Raw genomic sequence first — 21870 nt, 5'->3', positions numbered from 1 at the left:
CGCCGCTGGCCTCTCCCACGATGGATATCGAGGCTCCCTGGGGAGAGTTATGCTGGGCAGCCAGCCAAGATGGGGGGTGGGGGTGGGAAATTCTGGAAGGCAGCCCCGGCCATTTCCTCCACCTCCTGAACTGACCTTGATTTTACTTGATTCACTACAGTGGCCTGAACCCCTGGATCCAAAAGGAACCCACCCCCTGGGGGGTCCAGTTGCCCATCTCAGCTCCCAGATCAGAAGCCAGTGTGTCCCACAGCCCACTCAGGCCTTCTCCTCCACTTGCCTTCTCTGCCCACTGGTACCAAAGAAGTGAGTCTACCGGGCCACGGGAAGGGGCCTGGCTCCCAGACAGCTTGGTCAATATTTATTGACTGACTAAATCTGAATGCCCAGCCAGTGCTGCACAGAGCACTGGGGTGTGTCCAGCAGGGCAGGAGCTAGGGTTGAGTTACAGTTAGGAGGGAGGGGCGATGGGTAGAGCCTGGCCTCTTGCCAGGGCTAGCACTGCCCACAAGCAGGGTACAGGAGCAGTTCACGGAAGGTAGGCCTGGGCTGGAGGGGGCCTTGGGAACTGGGGGGCGGGGGCGGGGGGGGGGGAGAGGGGTCGTTCGGAAAGCAGTGTGGAAGGTGTGGCCTTCCAGGGCTCGGGGTCACATAGAGAGGCTATCAGAACTGAGGAAAAGCCCCATGGTCCACTGGGTAGTTGCGCCGTGAGTGGAGGAGGGCCACTGTGGCAGGCCAGTTCGAGGGGACGAAGTGGCAGATTCTGAGTGTGGATGGGGTATCTGTCACCCCCAGAGTCAGTTTGGCTGACACAGCCCCCCAGTTCCACCCCTGCACCCCAACCTTCCAACAGGCTGTGTCTTCCCTTTCTGGATGTTAAACAAAGAAATCTCAGGGCCTTACCCTCAGCTACCCAGGAAGGAAGGAAGAAGGTGAGCCTTAAGAAAAGGGCACATGAGAAGGAGGGGACATCTGAGATGGAGAAGGGGCCATCAGAAAGGACAGATGAGCCTGGGAACCCAGCAGAGTGGGTTAGAACCCCTGCGCAAGGGGCAGAGCAGGAGGCCAGTATAGGAGAGAAGGGAAGCCCTAGAAATGGTAGATTCCCCCCCCCCCGGGGGGGCAGGGAGATAAGAGGGCTTCTAGGAAGACAGGAGGGGGTGGGGTGGGCTCCACCCTGGAGCAGTACTAGAAAGTAAAAGGGGACCTATGGGGTTGTGGGCTCGTGGGCCACAGGTGACTCCGCAGGAAGAGATGGATGCTCTGGGGAAGGCGCCTGGAGGAAACACAGGACTGTAGCAGGAGTAAAGAGACCCGGTGCTTTAAGGTTCTCTCACCTCCCCTAGCGACAGGGATGGGGCTCTGCTCCAGCCTAACCCTCCAGGCTGCATGTACTGGGGCACCTTCCCACCACCCTTGCAATGATGCTGCCGCTCCCAGCCAACCCAGATTAGACACTGCCTCCTGCTGCCAATCTGCCCTTTCTTCCCTTCTGTGGCCCTGAAATTGCGCAGAGACCTTCCAGCCCCACTGTGGCCCTTAGAGTTACGTGACCTATACCTTCTGGCTCTCGTCTGTCTGTCTGGGTCCCTGGTCAGCTCTCCTGGTCTTGCAAATAAACTCAGTGTTCTTGCTGAAGTGTCCTGTGGTGTGTCACCACACCCACCCCCAGTGTATCATGTTTTCTGTTGCCGATGACCACTGTGCCTGTCTGTCGTGTGTGTCATTGTCACACAGTGACTACAACTGGAAGTGCTGTTGGCACTCGTGGTGACTCCCTTCTCCATTTGCCTTGGCCAAGCCTCAGTCAGTCAACAGCCATCTCCGCGCCACACTGGGAGACCCACCCCAGCAGCACACATGATCTCCCCACGGTGTTATGAGTGGCTGGCCCTGTGTTGGACGTAGCTCCCATTACCGCCCCAGCCCACAGCTTCCACTAGTCTGACTCAGCTTGGACAGCCCCCTGTCCCACCCCCTTTCTGAGCCACCTTGTCCTGAGCCCAGCCCTTGGGGCCCTGGGAGTAAAGAATGCGAGCTTCTATACCACCTACGTGTAACTCTAACCTCACCTAGTCCCCTCTCCCCTGTCACACTGGGCAACAGATCCTAGGATGTTCCTGCTTGTTGGTAGGGCAAGGCTGGGATGCACAATTAGGAAGAAAGCAGTCAGTCACTGTGGCACCAGAGCCACCCACTTGAGAGGCTCAGAACCCAGTGGCTGGCTGCTCGGAGCAGCAGTAAGGAGAGACTGCTGGCAGGATTTCCGTCAGGTGTGGAAGGCTGCATTGAGGAGTAACCAGAAACGTCAACCGCATGCCTGTAGCATCCAGGGCTGTTCGTAGTCTCCAAAGGGCTGGTGCAGTGAAGTGAGAACAGGCCGTGTTCGCGCTTCCCCGACAGTCCTGTGCAGTGTTTCCTCCTCCACACACTCAGCATTGCTCAGCACGGACTCCAACAGCCTCCGTTGCTGTTTGCACAGCCTGTGTGTACAGAGTTCAACCATCTTCAAGGCTGGATCAGGAAAGCGTTATGCTTCTCTGACCCAACCTGTCTCAGGTCCCTGAGCCTGCTGTCACCTACTGCGGAATCCATCCTGTCCGGAAGGGACAAGAACTTTTGTTTGTGGAGCCTGTAGAGTTAATACTTGCTTTCAGTATAGATCTCTCAGCAGTTTCCCTCGTGTGTGACACTTAATTTTACCCCAGATGCTGACGCACACACAACCAAGCCTGTCCCGGCTACAGAGCAGACCAGCTCCTCTGTCTGGGTGTCTGCAGGGATTTGCCTGCCTGCCATGCCCACCATTGTCTAGGGAAAACTGTTCGCCCCATGGTAATGTTGAGAATTCTGAGGGGCAGAACCTAATCCTGACAGGCCGGCAAGCTACGCTCAGCCACCCACACTCCCCAGGCTAACCAAACAGACAGCAACAGAAAGCAGAGAAAGAAAACTTAACCATTGTGGTCACAAGGAGAAAAGAAATGAATAGAGGCCCAGTGGCCCCGCCCCAAGCACAAGGTTTCCCCACCCCCACCCACCACTGTCTTTGGTCCATTTGCTGCCATTATGTAAGGTGGTCTGACACACGTTGTCAGAACTGTGTGAAATCTCTCCTTGGGAGACAAGCTTTTCCTTGAGCCAACGCCCAAGACTTTTAGCCTTTCCCTCTCTCCAGAATGAAATTCCTGAGGATGTGCCAGGTGGGAGGGGGTGTTCATCGACATGGTGTGACACAAAGCGCCCCTCTACAATAGCTTAACTCACCACAGGATGGTTGTGACCCCGAAGGCAGAACCTCCTCCTGCTTTAGCTCCACACTCTGACCACCTATGTCCTGTAGAACCTGATCCTCACGTGTGACCCCACGACTTTTTGAGGGACGTTTCCGTCTTTGCACAGCTTGTCTAAGTAGAAAGGCTCTCAGTTCGTTCCAGTGGGGTTTCCCACCGCAAGGGGCTCGTGTTTGCCGGGGAACGTCCACGTGTCTCTGTAGACCCCCATCCCTGTTTGCATAGCCTCTGCATGTGGAGCTGTGGACAGGGACCACCCACCCTCACTGACAGAGCTTCGACCGGCTCATAACTGACTCGCATGGTTTGCCCTTAAGCAAGACCTGGGGTTCCCCCACAGAACCTAGGCCCTGCTTTGTGATACTGCTTGTATTTGGAGCAAATGTGCTTGCACACTGCACTGGCTTCCCTGTGACTCGGCTCACAACTCCATGCCTCTCTGGAGAAGCCAACAGTGTTGACAGACAGGTCTGCAGGCTCATACAGTCTCTATGCATCTGCAAACTCCCAGACTACATGATGGAAGTGGGATGGGGGGAGGGGGGAGTGTCCTTTACAGATCCCAAATCTCTTTGCAAGGCCAGCCATGGTTTTCCCTACCTGTTCCCCTCTTCCTATCTGGGGCATCTAGTCTGTTTGCTGATGGACACGGAGCTTCAGCATGTCCACAGAGCTTTTCCAGGCTGTGATCATCTGCCTCTGTCACGGGAGCCTCTCTATGGCCCAAGATGTGGTGTCTGTCTGCAGAGCCTTGTGATGTGCTTGCTCATAGCTGCAGACTCTGCCCCTCTACGGGATCCTTTTTACCCACACTCGCACCTTTCTTAGGCTGCAGAGCCCCTTTGTGTCTGCAGAACCCGTATCTGTTTGCAGAACCTCTTTCTCACCTCTGCTCTTTGCCTATTTGCCAAGCCTGTCTGGCCTTCCCTGGGTCTCTCCACGGCTACCCTTGTATATATGGAGGGTCCCTGTTTGGAGAACTCATTTCTCTCAGGAGACCTTGAGTTGTTCAATGTGTCATCAGCCTGCGGGAGGCATTCCTGTTTGTAAATCCCCTGCCTAAATAGCCTGCTGCACAGTGCAGACCCTGTGTCTACTTATATGCCCCCTTTCAGTTTTTTGTTTGTTTGTTTGTTTGTTTTGGTTTGGTTTGGTTTGGTTTTTTGTTTTTGTTTGTTTGGTTTTTTTTGTTTTTTGTTTTTGTTTTATTTGTTTTTGGGTTTTTTTTTTTTTGGTTTTTCGAAACAGGGTTTCTCTGTGTGGCCTTGGTTGTCCTGGACTCACTTTGTAGACCAGGCTGGCCTTGAACTCACATCGATCCGCCTGCCTCTGCCTCCCAAGTGCTGGGATTAAAGGCATGCGCCACCACGCCCGGCTCTTTTTTTTTTCTTAAAAGATTTATTTCTTTATTATTTATACGATGTTCTGCCTGCATGTACACCTGCGCACCAGAATTAGATCACATTAGAGATGGTTATGAGCCACCATGTGGTTGCTGGGAATTGAACTCAAGACCTTTGGAAGAGCAGATGGTGCTCTTAACCTCTGAGCCACCTCTCCAGCCCCATATGGCCCCTTTCTAACTTTGTCAGACCTTCATGTAGTTGCTGCCCTTTCCTTGAGGTCAGAACCTGTCTGTCTGTATAACACTGAGCCCCATTTCAGGAATTCACCCCTGTGTACAGGGTCTGTCCCTGCTGACTGGGATTGGCTCCTTCTGTAAGAGTCCAATTTAGCTCTGTGCTCAGTAACTGTCCCCAAGTCTGCCTAACAGCTGTCTGCATGGGTTTTTTTTTCTTTTGATTTTTTTTTAGACAAGGTCTCTCATAACCCTCAAATTCACAATCTAGCTGAGGATGATCTTGAACTTCTGGTCCTCCTGCCTCTACCTCCCAAGTGATCGGATTAAAGCCCATGCACCACCACGCCATGTTCTGTGTGGTGCTGGGATTAAACCCAGGCCTTTATGTATGCTAGGCAAGCATCCTACCAACTGAACCTCCAGCCCTTTGTGGTCAGTTTCTAACTCTCTGTCTACAGATGTTACTGCTAGCTGAAGGGCCACTCCAGGCCAGAGAGCTCAGCCTGTTGTAAGAGCAGTCCCTCAGACACACCAGGTCCCTGTATGCCTGCCTGCTGTGCCTGTTCTGGTTTGTTGAAGCTATGTGTTTAATGAAAATTGCACTCTAAAGTGAAGGTGCTGTGGAGAGCTTTAGGTGTTGGGGGCCTCCAACCTGTGACCTCCAACCTGTGACCTCTACCTCTTGTTCTTTGTGTCTCCATCATTCCTGCCTTAGCCTAGGATGGAGATCAGTCAGGACCTCCCAGCCATCGACGGCCACAGAGCCCTCCAAATATGGATTGCTGAGGTGAGGGGGCGAGTCCAGAGAACAGAGTCTGTGACATGGAAGGGTGTCACCAGCCTCTCCCGTCTGCTGTCTAGAGCTCCCTCCTTCACCCTAACTCTGGAGGTCATAGGTCAAGGTCTCCAACTTGCTATTTGGCAACCTCTTCTCTCAGAACGTAAAGATGCTGCCGCTGCCCGAAAGGGCTCATGGGAATTTCTTCGAGGAGTGCTGCTATGTCATCCTCCATGTGAGTCACTTTGGGAGTTTTTCTGGGGAGTGACATGGCCCAGGGCTGAAGAAGAAACTCAGGCCTAAAAGCCCTTATGCCACATGCCACCCGCAGAGGCTGCATCTGACAAGGAGTTGCTGTCTCGAGGCCTTCTAATGCCTAGTTCCCCTCATATCCCTTGTCCAAGAGCCTTGCCCTGGCTCCTTGATCACCCTCTACCTCACTCTCCAACCAGGCCTAGGAGCCTGGCCCCTTCCCCCTCCACATATACAAATGCCTGGACCCTAGGTCCCTCAGAGTCCAAAGGCTCCCCAGGGATGGGCCAGTGACCTGCACTGCTGGATCGGGAAGGAGGCCAGCACAGAGGCTCGGGAGGCCGCGGTCACCTTTGTCCAGCACCTGCAGGAGGACCTAGGGGACCACCAGATCGTGCTGCACCGAGAGTCACAGGGCCACGAGTCCGACTGCTTCCACAGCTATTTTCACCCCGGAGTCATGTGAGTGCTGGGAGAGCTGGGGACAGAAAGGGGGACACAGGAGAGCACCACCAGCTCCCCTGGGACAGTGGCTTTTCACTGGCTGAATGGAGTGCTTGTGAGCACATGTGCACATGCGTGTGTACTTTAAGATACATGTGCTCACATGGTCTACAAAGCAAGTCCAGGACAGTCAAGGCTACACACAAAGAGTCCTGTCTCCGGGAAAAAAAAAAGATATTTGCAACCATTACCACAATCAGCTTTAAAGCGTTCCATTAGCTGGGTGTGGTGGCACACATTTGTAATCCCAGCACTTGGAAGGCAGGGGTGGGGGGAGGAGGGAATCTCTGTGAGTTCAAGTCCAGCCTGGTCTACAAAAGCAAGTCCAGGATAGCCAAGGTTACATAGAAAAACTGTGTCTCAAAAAAAACAAAGGAAAATAATTCTTTTCATCGCTCTGAAGAGCCCCATGCCTTTGGGCAGCCTCCCTCCAGGTCCTCCCTGCACCCTCTCCCCCTGCCACAGGCAGCCACTAGGCTGCTTTCTGTCTGTCCATTTGCCTGTTCTGGACTTGCCCTGTACGTGCAACTACACAGGAAGTGAGCTTTTGTGGCTGACTTTTTTTTTTTATCTTTTCCTCCTCCTCCCCCTCTTTTTCCTCTTCCTCTCCATCCTCCTCCTCTTCCGCCTGTGCTAAGGTTGGAACCCAGAGCCTTTCCCGCATGGCAGGCAAGCCCTGGACCACTGAGCTCATTCCTCATTGCTCCTATGTTCTAGATCCATCCACACTGTGGCATGCATTGCTACGTGGCTTTGTTTCACTGCGGGATGATATTCTACTGTATGAACCTACCATATTTATCATCTCAATAACTAGTGCACATGTGTGTTGCTTCCACTTTGGGGATTTTATGAGTAATTCTACTGTGGATGGTTTTATTTTTTTGTTTGTTTGGTTTGGTTTTTGGTTTTTCGAGACAAGGTTTCTCTGTGTAGCCTTGGCTGTCCTGGACTCACTTTGTAGACCAGGCTGGCCTCAAACTCACAGTGATCCGCCTGCCTCTGCCTCCTGAATGCTGGGATTAAAGGTGTGCGCCACCACGTATTTTCTTTTTTTAATTGTCACATTTTGAGATTGAAGAGAGAGTTAACCTAATTACCAATAGTAAATCATTTTTGTTTCATATCGCTGGGCCAATTGGTTGCATATAATGCAGACAAGTCTGTGTGTCTATGCAAAAATACAAGCCCATGTGTGTGCCCCTGTAGATGGGCATGCATACCTGGATACATATACCCACCACACAGATAGGTGCTTCCATGTACTCACATCTGGACTCACCTGGGTAAAAAGTACAGATGAACTCCCCAAACATACCCAAGTCTACACAGTCCCACATGCTAATAAGCGATGCACACGTGTACCTCATCTGCTTATATACTCACACATACATATGCTCACATGTACTAAACACATGTACTAAACAGACAGGTATCATCCTCACACATACTTACACACATGCATTTGCTCACTCCCACACTCGTTCCTGCATGGGATGTGTTTTCACTCAAGGGTCCCTGTCCCCTTCTTAGCTATAGGAAGGGAGGCAGAGGCCCTGCTCTTAAGCATGTGGAGACCAACACGTACAACGTCCAGCGACTGCTCCACATCCTGGGAAGGAAACACGTGTCTGCCACCGAGGTGAGTGAGGGCAGCCAGGGACATGCTCTGCCCTTCAGACTCACCCAGGTTGAGCATCCTGAATCGTAAGAGAGGGTGGGAGTTGGTGGACAGTGTAGGGAGAAGTGAGGCACCGCTCCTCAGACAGCCCGCCTCACTAAGGAGACACAGGCAGGCTTGGGCTCCTGCCCCACCTCTGTCTGCTGTTGGCTTCCCTTTTCCTCCTGTGTCTCATGGGTGGTTTAAGAACTGGGGCATAAGCCAGGCGGTGGTGGCGCACGCCTTTAATCCCAGCACTTGGTAGGCAGAGACAGGCAGATCTCTGTGAGTTCGAGGCCAGCCTGGTCTACAAAGCGAGTCCAGGACAGTCAAGGCTACACAGAGAAATCCTGTCTCAAAAAAAAAACAAAACCCCAAAAAACAAAAAACAACAAAAAAAAAGAACTGGGAAGAGAGGCAGACATAGTGGTGCGCTGGATTCTTGTAGGCAGCATGATGGGAGTGTGCACAGCCCCACACTGTCACTTCATCTGCCGTCACACACATGCACCCACACTGTCACTTCACTGCCGTCACACACATGCACCCACACTGTCACTTCATCTGCCGTCACACACATGCACCCACACTGTCTACTGCATCATCCTTTCATAAATTAACACAGAGCACCCTTTACTTTCACAGGCCAGGAAATTAAGAGCAACAGGCATTCTGCTGCCAGCTGGCCAAGTTTGAGGCAATGAATGCTCATCTACAGCGTGGACAGTGACCCTGTAATTGGGCATCCACAGTCAGCAAAGCTCATGGCAGCTCTGTGCTGCACAAAGTCCGTCCCAGACTTTGTACCGAACCCCCACAGATTCCTAGTCATGTGGGGAGGGACATCATGTGGTCTTTGGTGTTTCCCATTATGCTGTTCTCATTCATGTAAAGTGGCTGTTTCAATAACTACCTTGTGCTCGGTGGCATACTGTCACCACACAGGCACATATATGCTGTCACTAGGAGCAGACACATACATAATGTGTCTCATATATGCAAGCGTGCATGTTCATAGAGGGAAAAAAAACAATTGCCCCACTTCTGTATAACCACGTGGAAGGTCAGGCTCTGTCCCAGGTACACACACACATACACACACATACACATGCACATGCACACTCGCACATGCCTGCATGCCCACACACACAGCTGAACATAGCCTTATCATACAACTGACATACCCTGCCTTGCCCTCTCCCTGCCACCTGCCTTGCCCAGTCCCTGTCATCTGCCTTCCCCCTCCCCACCACCTGCCTTGCCCCCTCCCCTCCTCCTGCCTATGGAGCTGATACCGTTTCCTTCCACCCCTCTCCCCTGGCTCTGGAAGGTGGCCTTGTCCTGGAGCAGCTTTAACAAGGGAGGCATCTTCCTGTTGGACCTGGGCAAGGTGATGATCCAGTGGAATGGACCCAAAACCAGCATTTCTGAGAAATCACGGGTCAGTGTCTGCCCTAGGAATTGGGGGGCACAGGGCTTGGGAGAGAGAGCCCTCTAAGAATCCATCTCCGGGCCACCCCAAGAGGTAGCAGGGCTAACCCAATAGGCATCCACTAGGTTCAGGAGAAATTCAATTGTCCCCTGGAGATGTCTCTGAGGACACTAGCATGGAAAGACACTGGCTTTCCTGGCCCCATCCCTGTGGGCACCAAGCAGTGATAAGAAAAACCTGGGCTGGGCTGTAATGTGGCACCAGGGGCCACTCCAGGAAGTCGTGACTACTGGGTCCTCTCCTACAGGCGCTGACCCTGACTTGCAGCCTCAGAGACAGGGAGCGAGGTGGTCGTGCCCAGATTGGTGTCGTGGATGACGAGAATGAAGCTGTCGACCTCATGCGCATCATGGAGGCTGTGCTGGGCCACAGGTCAGGCAGGCTGTGTGCCTCTGTGCCCAACAGCTGTGTTAGCCAGCTACAAAAAGCCAACGTTCGTCTCTACCAGTGAGCAGACCTGGGGGACAGCACGGGGAGAGCGAGGGCGGTCATTTCTGTGTGTTTGTCATTACTGAAACAACACAGCACCTCTACAAAAACCTCCAGCAAGAGCATGGGGCTGTCTGGGGTAGGTCATAGTGGGTATTGGGCCTCCATGGTATGCAGGCTCGCATGGTTTGCAGAAGCATTGATGAGAAGCAGTAACTGACTTCATAGCTTATCACTTCAGTCTCTGGGAAACTAGAGGGGTTCAAGGGTGCTGGGCTGGCGCCAGGCCACGGAGAGGCGGCAGCTGACCACATCTGGCTACTTGCTCCCAGTGTCTGCGAGAAGGGAACCGACCTCGTGGTCCAGGAATTGGCGACCCGTCCACTGACCCAGGACCTCCTGCAAGAGGATGTAAGGAAAGCCTGGCCCAGTAGCCTGCCCATCCCCACTTCATAACCCCAGTCCCTGCCACCCAGACTCACACTCTTTCCTAGGGCTGCTATCTCCTGGACCAGGGTGGCTTCAAGATCTACATGTGGCAGGGACGGAAGTCCAGCCCCCAGGAGAAGAAGGCTGCCTTCAGCAGGGCTATGGTGAGGTCCCCGGGGTCCCTACAAGGTCAGGTCTAGTATAGGATGCCCTGCGGGAAGAAATGCCCTCACTTGGACCATCTTTATCCTGGAGTCTCCAAGAAGAGGGGTCCTTGTCCTGGGGTCAGGAAGTGAGTGGGTCTGCCCTGGAAACCTTGAGTGGGAGGGAAGATGCCTGACACACAGAACCTCATGTGTGCAGGACAAAGCCTTCCCTTGAGGCCTGAGAGCCTTCTGCACTGGAGGTGGGAGGCAGAGGAGGTTTGTGAGACTGTACGGTTTGCCATGGCCAGCTCCTCACCAGGGCACCTGGGAGTGCCAGTAGTGAAGGAGTCAGCTTGTTAAATGGGTCATGAGTTTGGTTAATTAACCAGCAGCTCAGATCTTGGCTGTCCTCATAACTAAAGTTGGGGGATGTCCCTGGGGGTGGAGCACAGCTGAGGGCCCTTGAGCCACAGGCCTGACAAGACTTGTGTCCTAGGGCTTCATCCAGGCCAAAGGCTACCCGAACTACACCAATGTGGAGGTGGTGAACGACGGCGCGGAGTCCACAGCCTTCCAGCAGCTCTTCAGAACATGGTCAAAGGAGCTAGATAGGAAAAATCACAGAGGGAAGAGTGAGCAAGAGGAGGGGCGCTGGGGTGGAGCCTGGGGAATGGGCGGGGCCTAAAAGGACCCAGAGGCTATCGGGGATGCCTGAGCCCCGGAGGGGGCAAACAGGTCAGGGTCTTGGCTGAATGGGTGAGGAGGTGTGGCCCCTGAGGATGAGAAGGAAGAAGGTGTGCCCCAGACCCTATGAGATGGGTGCCCTGACTCTAAACTCCACACGCAGGTAAACAGTTGCAGGTAAAACTGGACGTAGGCAAGCTGCACAGCCAGCCTGAGCTAGCGGCCCAGCTCAGAATGGTGGACAACGGCTCTGGGAAGGTGGAGGTGAGGGCTCTGGCTTGGGGGTGCTAGTGTGCACCCAAGGATAGGCTTGTGCCTAGAGAGCAGTTGACTTGGGATGAAGTGGGGAAGGGGAGGAGTGATTATGGCCACAAACCCAGCGCTCTCGGCGGGTGGGGGGTGGGGTGGGGGCGGAATATTAGGCGTTCGAGGCCAGTGAGACACTGTCTCAACTAATTAAAATGACCCAGGCGCATGTGCATGTCCACCCTCCCACAACCGGGGATATATTCAGGAAGATAGAAACCTATGCCCTCTGTCCAGCAGTCATAGCAAATCATACAACGCCATGGCCGCTCACTCACAGACACGGAACTTGACAACAGTTGGACAATGAACCATGCCCTGTGGTCAGCACAGGTGCACAGTCATACAAATCACAGCCGGAGCACACCTAGCCCTAACACACAGTCAGGAACCCCTCTTCTGCCCTCAGACATGTGTTCTAGACACTTAAGGGGTTGAGGGTGACGTACACACACTGTACAGTATAGGCTAACATACTGACCTACTGACACGTTAAGGCAGAACCCTTAGTTCCCTCAGGGCTGTTGTTTGTTTGTTTGTTTGGTTGGTTGGTTTTTTGGGACAGGGTTTCTCTGTGTAGCCTTGGCTGTCCTGGACTCGCTTTATAGACCAGGCTGGCCTCGAACTCACAGTGATCCACCTGCCTCTGCCTCCCAAGTGCTGAGATTAAAGGCGTGCGCCACTGACGCCTGGCCCTTAGGCCTGTTTTTAAGTCCATAACGTGGAGGCAGAAATTATGGTCCAATATGGCCCCCAAGCTGATGTGGGGGTGCTGTGAGACCATAGGAACTAGAGTTCTGCCGGAAGGAGATAGAAGCTGAGGGGAACGGAGGGCAAGAAAGCCTGGACACGATGTCCGGGATCAGCTCCAGGCACAAAGGCAAGGAGAGCCTCTCCGAGTAGGGAGGCCTTATGCCAGGTAAGCGCAGCTTTGCGTAGATTGTGGTGTGCGGGACCTTTTCAGAAAAGCCTGGTCCAGAGCAGAAGTCCCCTGGCGAAGCTCTCCACCGGCCTGGGGAAGAGACACCAGACACTGTTCCCAGGCCGGCTCAAGTGGAGTGACTTTGGCACTGTGCTCCCAGTTCACATGTGGGAAGAACTGGGACTTAAGAGGGTCACATGCCAACCTGCACAGATGCGGGCTTCTGCCAGTTCTGTCTGGTTCTAAAGCTGAGGTGTGGCTCCCATGGCAACAGCTGTGGTGAGCAAGCGCTGCCATTGCAGCCTGTTTGTCTTATTAGACAGGGTCTCGCATATCCTAAACTGGCCTCCAACTCACTGAATAGTCAAGGGCTGACCTTGAACTTCTGATCCTCCTGCACTGCCTCCCCAGTACCAGGATTACAGATGGAATCCAGGTTTTTTCTTTCTTTCTTTCTTTCTTTCTTTCTTTCTTTCTTTCTTTCTTTTTTTTTTTTTGGTTTTTCGAGACAGGGTTTCTCTGTGTAGTCTTGACTGTCCTAGATTCGCTTTATAAACCAGGCTGGCCTCGCACTCACAATGATCCACCTGCCTCTGCCTCCCGAGTGCTGGGATTAAAGGCGTGCGCCACCACGCCTGGCTTGTTGTTATTGTTAATGACACTTTAAGGAAAAAAGGAAAAATTCCCTCCAGAATGCCAGGGCCTCTCCTACAGCCCCACTTCTGCTCTGCTGCCCTGAGCAGGGAGCCTCTGCCTCTGTGCACGGGACAGGGAGTGGGCAGGGTGCTGTCTGCCCCTACCGAGGGCTTCAGCTAGCGGGGTCTAGGCAGAGGTGGCCATGGGCCAGGAGCTGAATCCATCTTGTAGCCTCTTCCACTTATTTCCCAAGGCCCAGCATGCAGACTAAGCCTGCAGCAAAGGCTTGAGGGTTACTGAGGGCGAGGGTCACCCACCAGCAGTGAGCAGTACAGAGCACGGAAGGCAGAGAGCTGTCTCTGTGAGCGGCTTGCTGGCCCAGCTAAGCCAGGGAGAGCTTTCCGGCTAGACGTGGGTGGGCAAGATGCCGCCGGCAAGGTTCACCTGTGCCCACGCGTCCCTTGCTCCTCAGGTGTGGTGCATCCAGGACTCACGAAGGCAGCCTGTGGATCCCAAGCACCATGGCCAGCTGTGCTCAGGGAACTGCTACCTTGTCCTCTACACATACCGGAAGCTGGGCCGGGTCCAGTACATCTTGTACCTATGGCAGGTACGCGCACCTGCTGGGCAGTCAGATGCGTGCGGCCAGAGAACTAGGACCTAAGAGCGGGGTAGGAAGACCCCAGCCATTACTGTCCCCTCCCCCTCCCTGCTTCAGGGCCACCAAACCAGCACAGAAGACATCGCCGCCCTGAACTACCATGCTGAGGAACTGGATCTCACGTACCAGGGAGCACCGGTGCAGGCACATGTGACCATGGGCAGAGAGCCCCCTCACTTCCTAGCCATCTTCCAGGGGCAGCTGGTGGTCTTCCAGGTAGGGCCCGTGTTGGACTTTTCATCCCTTTGACACAGGGACTGGAGAGGGGGTGACTCTGGCAGCTTGTAGGAGGCTGGGTGAGGTGCTGCTTGCGGTGGTCTGGGGAGGTGGAGGCAGGAGGATTCCTGACACTTGACGGCCAGTGTAGCTTACGTGTGGAGAGCACTCCTGAGAATGACAGCGGATGTCCTGGGACCCCCCCCCCCAAGCACACTTGCACACACGGAATAAAAACTATTTGATGCCAGGGCGCGATGGCGCATGTCTATAAATCCCAACACTTGGAAGGCAGAGCAGGTGGATCGTTGTGAGTTCGAGCCCAGCCTGGTCTACAAAGTGAGTCTAGGACAGCCAAAGGCTACACAGAGAAACCCTGCCTGCCTCATTAAAAAGGAGAGAGAGAGAGAGACAGAGAGAGAGAGAGAGAGAGAGAGAGAGAGAGAGAGAGAGAGAGAGAAACTATTTGACATAAAGCCACCCAGGGAGGTTTTAGGTCCAGTTGAGAAGTCTCATAGTCCCTCCCTCTGTCGATTCTGTGTATAGATGAGGTGGTATGTGTGGTGGCAGAAGCATGCTCGGGCCCTCAGGGCGTGGGTGACAAGTCTAATTTGAAGGGGTCTGTTTTACTGCCTTACATAGACAGAACTGCCACAGTCCACACTCGGAGGGCCGGAGAACAGTGCTAGCCTTAGTCCTGAGGCAGTTTCTTTACCACTAAGACAAGGAGGTAGCCCCCCAGGAGCCCTTGCCTCAGCCTGAGGCCCCCACTTTCTTCTAGGGGAGTGCAGACAACAAAGGGAAGAGGCCGTCAATATCCGGCACCAGGCTTTTCCACATGCAAGGGACTGACAGCCACAACACCAGAACCATGGAGGTGCCGGCCCGAGCCTCCTCTCTCAAGTCCAGCGATATCTTCTTTCTGATCACAGCTGATGTTTGCTACCTCTGGTTTGGGAAGGTACCAGAGTCACCAGTGGGAAGGCGGCGCTAGGTCAGAGATGGGCCCCTTCCCGCCACGCGGACTTGAAACCCAACCAGAGACAGGCCAGTGGGGATGAGGCTGTGGGTGGCGCGAAGTGGCCCCCGAGGAACCCTGATAGAACAAGGGGAAGTTATGTGGTCACAAATGGACTGAGGTCCCTGAGGTCCCAAGCCTGCCTCTCTTTGCTTGGGGACTTTCCCAAGCCTCTCTGGGAAAGGCCAAGGCCTAGTCTACTTGCCTCCCCCTGTCCCCCATCTCTCTCTCTCTCCCTCTCTCTCTCTCTCTCTCTCTCTCTCTCTCTCTCTCTCTCTCTCTCTCTCTCATGTTTAATATAAACTGCAAATGATCCCCAGACCTGGATGTCTGTCACCCATGCTCTGGACTTAGCAGGGGGTGGGGAGGGCTGGGTGGGGGGGGAGCCGTGACATCATAGCTGGGGAAACCGAAAGGGAGGTACTTTACTCATGGGGTACTTCCCTTGGCTCAGGTCCAGCTTCCCACAGGCCCCAGTGGATGGGACATGGGACTGGGGGTGAAGGTCTCCCCACTGCAAGGCTTGCTTGACCCAGCTTCTGCTTGCCAGGGCTGTAATGGGGACCAGCGTGAGATGGCACGGATGGTGGTCACTGTCTTCTCGGGGAATAACAAGGAAATGGTGCTGGAGGGTCAGGAGCCTCCCCACTTCTGGGAGGCCCTTGGAGGCCGGGCCCCCTATGCCAGTAACAAGAGGTAACAGGATAGGGAAGAATATGTTTATCCTGAGGAGGAACTAAGGCCTGGAGGTGGGCCACTAGTGAGAGGTCACACAGATAAAACTAGGACTGCAGCCCTGGGGGTATCCTGAATAGGGACAGTGCCAGCGCAAACTGGGAGAAATGGCGCCCTCTGCTGGCAGAATCCACATCCTGCATTGCCATTAAGGGCATCCTTAAACCACAGGCTAAGTGAAAGAAGGAGCTGCATTCCTGGGCACCACCCAAGTCTCCTGGGCTCCCAGCTTCACTCCCCCCCTCTCCCCCCATCTCTCTTCCACCTTGGACCTAAGGCCAGTTCTGAACTTCACTAAGTGCAGGGGACCCCCATTCTAGGGAAGATGGAGCCTCATCTCAGTTTCCCCCATGCTAGGTCAGGGGTCCCCTTTCCCCACGCCTACCCTGATGACAGGTTTTCAGTCACCTGCTCTCTGTCCATTGAGAGTAAGGGGCCCTGGCCCAGAGCAGGCGCTTCTAGAGAAAGTCAAGGGATGGGTGGAGTTCAGATGGTGGCCCAGTGCTCCTGTCCCAAAGCAGCTGTTTTCCCTGAGGTGGAGGTGGGGCACCCATGCCAAGGGCCCCTGCTGCAGCCCCCAGACTGCACCCTCTCACAGCCCCTCTCCTGGCCAGGCTTGCCGAGGAGATCTCCAGCATCCAGCCCCGACTGTTCGAGTGCTCCAGCCACTCAGGCTGCCTGGTCCTCACAGAAGTGCTGTTTTTTGGCCAAGAGCACTTGGACCAGTATGACATCATGTTACTGGACACCTGTCATGAGGTAAGGCAGCCACTCCTGCTTGGCTGGGCTGGGAATGCAGGGTGTGTCTGCTTGGTGTAGTTAGGTGTGAGGGTGAGGTTAGCCTGTGACTGCTTGGTACCAGGGATTGAGAGTCTGGGCGTGAAGGCAGAGCCGTAACACACTAGGACCGTGAGTTGGGTTGTGTGTGATTATGACCTTGCACGTGTGTCCTATAACGCTGTGCGTGACTCCATGTGACTGAGGGCCTGTGGCTGACTGCATGGCAGTAGCAGACCGTGGAGGGACTGACTGGGTAGTATGTGTTCCTGCACACTTGACTGAGTAACTATATGGCTGTGTGTTAGGCAGACCAAGCCAGTGCTTGTGTAGTCCAGTACTAACCAGAACTGGCTAGTTGTAGCTGATGACACTGCACGTGCACATGTGTCTGTGTGGGAGGAGAAGGAGGAACATATGATTGGCTGTTGGTGTGACTGTATTGTGAGCCTGTGAAATTCTGTGTGGCTTTGAGATGGTATATATAAGCATATGGATGTGCGTTACGGGCAGACATTGTGATGATGGTGGATGGCGGTATGTGGCTGTGGTCAGCTATCTGGCTTTATGGCAACAGACAATGCATCTTTGAGGCTGTAATGTGTGTGTCATTGTGTGTGTGAGACTGTGTGTCATTGTGTGTGGCAGAGTGTGCGCATGTATGTGTAGCATAGTGTGTATGTGTGTGTGTGTCATTGTGTGTGTGAGACTTGTGTGGTACACTCTGAACTGTGACGAGGCTGAGCTCTGATGTCACTCAGAGAAAGCCCAAGCCCAGACAACAGTACCCTGTTCCCCCCACTTCACAGCCCACCCTATATTACCCACAGTCCTCTCTGGTCAGGTCTCCTTTGACTGCACATTGCTGGTCTTTTCCAGCCATGGTCGCCTCTTGCTGTCCCCTGAGTGTGCCAGGCATATCCCTCACTTGGCCCTTGGTGCTGCCTGCTTCTTACTCACTTTCTCCTGAGACAAACATGTGGCCTATTCCCTTGTGAAGGCAAAGATTGTTCTCAGATCTTGTTATTGTTTTGAGACAGTCTCATCTAGCCCAGAATAGCTTTGAGCTCACTATATAATCTTGAATTTCTACTGATGCTGGCATTACAGGGCTGCCCACCCCGTCCTGTTTATGTGGTAAGGGAGTCAAACCCAGGACTTTGCTAAGCAAGCAAGCACTTTAATTGAACAGTAATTCCAGCCCACCCCACCCCACTTTTGAGGTAAGGTATCATGTTGTGCAGGCTAGCCTCAAACTCTCTCCATAGCCAAGGATGGGCTTTGAACTGCTCCTCCTGTCTTCACCTTGCCAGTGACGTCATTACAGACACGTGCCGCACTGCCCGGTTCAGGCACAGAACCTTGGATTCTTTCCACGGATGAGTTCTTAGTGCCTGGCATGTGCTAATACTTCCCAGCTATTTGCAGATTAGAGTCATGCATGCCCGTGACCTCAAGTGTTCATGGGTGTGTGGGCACCGCAACTTGCTAGGTGAGTCGTCTTGGCCAGGCATAGATAGGCATGCGGGCTTCTGAGGCCGTCTGACGACGACGTGGAGCAGGGAGGAGATGGCTGACTCAAGCAGTCCTTCCATCTGTCTGAGCCCAGGCCTTCTCTGTGGCCCAGATCTTCCTGTGGCTCGGGAAAGCTGCCGGCGAGTGGAAGAAGGAAGCAGTGGCCTGGGGCCATGAGTACCTCAGGGCTCACCCAGCAGAGAGGAGCCTGGCCACACCCATCATTCTGGTCAAGCAGGGCCATGAACCCGCCACCTTCACTGGGTGGTTTGTCACCTGGGATCCCTACAAGTGGACGGTGAGGCCTACTACATCATCCCCATCTTAGTCTGGGGGTGGGGGAGGGGGACTGGAAGAGGCCCTTCCCTGGATGAGGTCATCCTATGAGCCAGGGGGAGGGAAATCTCATCTTGCGCTTTAGGCTTCTTCCTGGGTTCCAAGGGAGCCCCTTCCCTTCTTCCCTTGCCCCAGGCCTGGTAACAAACTCTTTTGTTTGTTTTGACCCCAACTCTTTACCCCAGAGCAACCGGTCCTATGAGGAGGTGGTGGAGGACAGCCTGGGACCAGGGTCTTCCATCTCTGAGATAACAGCAGTGAGTGTCGGACTGTTTCCCTGGCAGCCATCTCGGTTCAGATGGAAAGGGACAGAGGTGGAGGATCCCAGGGACAAATTCAAAGGCAAAACGGGGTTCAGATGGCGCCAAGAGTCTTGTTGGGCTCAGGGTGATCTTTGGTGGGTGCCTGTCCTCCATCTTCCAAACCCTGAGGCTTCTCTCCGGACAGGAAGTCCATAACTTGCAGCTAACTCCACCACCAAGCGATAACGAGGCAGGTCACTCGACACTGCTGGCCTTCAAGGTTTCCCAGGATGGACCAGAGAGTGAGTCGGAGGCGGACCTCGGGATTGATGGCGAGAACCCCAGCCTGAACTCCACCAGCAGTTGCAACAGCTCAACGGCCAATGGGAGTCTTCCCCGGGAAAGGCTGATGCACCAGGCAGTGGAAGACCTGCCACAGGGTGTGGACCCTGCCCGAAGGGAGGTGGGTACCAGATGCTGCCCAAGAGGAGGTGGGTACCAGATGCTGCCCGAGGGGAGGTGGGTACCAGACACTGCCTGAGGGGAGGTGGGTACCAGACGCTGCCCGAGGGGAGGTGGGTACCAGATGCTGCCCAAGAGGAGGTGGGTACCAGATGCTGCCCGAGGGGAGGTGGGTACCAGACACTGCCTGAGGGGAGGTGGGTACCAGACACTGCCTGAGGGGAGGTGGGTGCCAGACACTGCCCGAGGGGAGGTGGGTACCAGACACTGCCCGAGGGGAGGTGGGTACCAGACACTGTCTGAAGGGAGGTGGGTACCAGACACTGCCTGAGGGGAGGTGGGTACCAGACACTGTCTGAGGGGAGGTGGGTACCAGACACTGTCTGAGGGGAGGTGGGTACCAGACACTGCCTGAGGGGAGGTGGGTGCCAGACACTGCCTGAGGGGAGGTGGGTACCAGACACTGCCTGAGGGGAGGTGGGTGCCAGACACTGCCTGAGGGGAGGTGGGTACCAGACACTGTCTGAGGGGAGGTGGGTACCAGACACTGCCCGAGGGGAGGTGGGTACCAGACGCTGCCCGAGGGGAGGTGGGTACCAGATGCTGCTCGAGGGGAGGTGGGTACCAGATGCTGCCCGAGGGGAGGTAGGTACCAGACACTGCCTGAGGGGAGGTGGGTACCAGACACTGCCTGAGGGGAGGTGGGTACCAGACACTGCCTGAGGGGAGGTGGGTGCCAGACACTGCCTGAGGGGAGGTGGGTGCCAGACACTGCCCGAGGGGAGGTGGGTACCAGACACTGCCCGAGGGGAGGTGGGTACCAGACACTGTCTGAGGGGAGGTGGGTACCAGACACTGTCTGAGGGGAGGTGGGTACCAGACACTGCCCGAGGGGAGGTGGGTACCAGACACTGTCTGAGGGGAGGTGGGTACCAGACACTGCCTGAGGGGAGGTGGGTACCAGACACTGCCTGAGGGGAGGTGGGTACCAGACACTGCCTGAGGGGAGGTGGGTGCCAGACACTGCCCGAGGGGAGGTGGGTACCAGACACTGCCTGAGGGGAGGTGGGTGCCAGACACTGTCTGAGGGGAGGTGGGTACCAGACGCTGCCTGAGGGGAGGTGGGTACCAGACACTGCCTGAGGGGAGGTGGGTACCAGACACTGTCTGAGGGGAGGTGGGTACCAGACACTGCCTGAGGGGAGGTGGGTGCCAGACACTGCCTGAGGGGAGGTGGGTACCAGACACTGCCTGAGGGGAGGTGGGTGCCAGACACTGCCTGAGGGGAGGTGGGTACCAGACACTGTCTGAGGGGAGGTGGGTACCAGACACTGCCCGAGGGGAGGTGGGTACCAGACACTGCCCGAGGGGAGGTGGGTACCAGACGCTGCTCGAGGGGAGGTGGGTACCAGATGCTGCCCGAGGGGAGGTAGGTACCAGACACTGCCTGAGGGGAGGTGGGTACCAGACACTGCCTGAGGGGAGGTGGGTACCAGACACTGGCTGAGGGGAGGTGGGTGCCAGACACTGCCTGAGGGGAGGTGGGTGCCAGACACTGCCCGAGGGGAGGTGGGTACCAGACACTGCCCGAGGGGAGGTGGGTACCAGACACTGTCTGAGGGGAGGTGGGTACCAGACACTGTCTGAGGGGAGGTGGGTACCAGACACTGCCCGAGGGGAGGTGGGTACCAGACACTGTCTGAGGGGAGGTGGGTACCAGACACTGCCTGAGGGGAGGTGGGTACCAGACACTGCCTGAGGGGAGGTGGGTACCAGACACTGCCTGAGGGGAGGTGGGTGCCAGACACTGCCCGAGGGGAGGTGGGTACCAGACACTGCCTGAGGGGAGGTGGGTGCCAGACACTGTCTGAGGGGAGGTGGGTACCAGACGCTGCCTGAGGGGAGGTGGGTACCAGACACTGCCTGAGGGGAGGTGGGTACCAGACACTGCCTGAGGGGAGGTGGGTGCCAGACACTGCCTGAGGGGAGGTGGGTACCAGACACTGCCTGAGGGGAGGTGGGTACCAGACACTGCCTGAGGGGAGGTGGGTACCAGACACTGCCTGAGGGGAGGTGGGTACCAGACGCTGCCTGAGGGGAGGTGGGTACCAGACACTGTCTGAGGGGAGGTGGGTACCAGACACTGCCTGAGGGGAGGTGGGTACCAGACACTGCCTGAGGGGAGGTGGGTACCAGACACTGCCTGAGGGGAGGTGGGTACCAGACACTGCCTGAGGGGAGGTGGGTGCCAGACACTGTCTGAGGGGAGGTGGGTACCAGACACTGTCTGAGGGGAGGTGGGTGCCAGATGCTGCCCGAGGGGAGGTGGGTACCAGACGCTGCCTGAGGGGAGGTGGGTACCAGACGCTGCATTCTCAGCATGGCCTGCAACCTAGTGCTAACTCTACACTAGAGGATCCCAGGGGATCCTGCCCCCATAGTGGGCTCTGAGCAGGCCAGGCAAGTGCACAATGGGTGACACCTCTGAGGGACAGGAATCTGGCCTCTGGTAACCGCATCCATCCCCACTACTGTCCCCTCCCCACCCCTTCCCTCGACCCCCAGTTCTATCTCTCAGACTCTGACTTCCAAGACATCTTTGGGAAATCCAAGGAGGAGTTCTACCGCATGGCCAAGTGGAAACAGCAGCAAGAGAAAAAGAAGCTGGGCTTCTTCTGAGCTGGAAAAACCTGTTCATCCCTCCTGGGATAACTCCCGCTTCCTAATAAAAGCCCGTGGCCGGTGTCGGGTGTGGCATGAGTGCCTGCGTGCTTTCAAACTGCACCATCTGATGG

General features: G+C 55.3%; 1 protein-coding gene and 1 long non-coding RNA gene across 4 annotated transcripts; both read left to right on the top strand.

Annotated features, from left to right (window-relative positions):
- The first annotated feature begins 468 nt into the window (after nt 1-468).
- VILL (villin like) lies at nt 469-21859 on the top strand. Of its 3 annotated transcripts, none has more exons than XM_084754904.1 (20): nt 469-538; nt 5591-5662; nt 5814-5888; nt 6159-6367; nt 7943-8051; nt 9400-9510; nt 9809-10008; nt 10323-10401; nt 10485-10583; nt 11062-11197; nt 11413-11513; nt 13586-13723; nt 13832-13990; nt 14772-14951; nt 15559-15704; nt 16358-16502; nt 18148-18333; nt 18557-18628; nt 18819-19076; nt 21641-21859. In XM_084754904.1, exons 2-20 carry the CDS (start codon nt 5597-5599, stop codon nt 21752-21754), a joined length of 2583 nt encoding a protein of 860 aa, XP_084611030.1. In that variant the 5' UTR covers nt 469-538; nt 5591-5596; the 3' UTR covers nt 21755-21859. The 3 variants fall into 3 exon arrangements, with proteins under 3 accessions (XP_084611030.1, XP_084611029.1, XP_084611031.1); XM_084754903.1 differs by having other exon boundaries at nt 18130-18333; XM_084754905.1 differs by lacking the exons at nt 469-538; nt 5591-5662; nt 5814-5888 and having other exon boundaries at nt 6362-6367; nt 9420-9510; nt 18130-18333.
- On the top strand, nt 20624-21634 carry LOC311582156. Its single transcript, XR_014774024.1, has 3 exons — nt 20624-20644; nt 21009-21064; nt 21429-21634. It is a non-coding gene; the product is annotated as an uncharacterized lncRNA (long non-coding RNA).
- Nucleotides 21860-21870: the final 11 nt, after the last annotated feature.

Source organism: Acomys minous, assembly GCF_964271855.1.
Source record: "Acomys minous genome assembly, chromosome: 13".
NCBI classification, from domain to species: Eukaryota; Metazoa; Chordata; class Mammalia; order Rodentia; family Muridae; genus Acomys; species Acomys minous.
The sequence above is the reverse complement of the archived record's forward strand: the minus strand, read 5'-3'. Positions and strand labels throughout refer to the sequence as shown.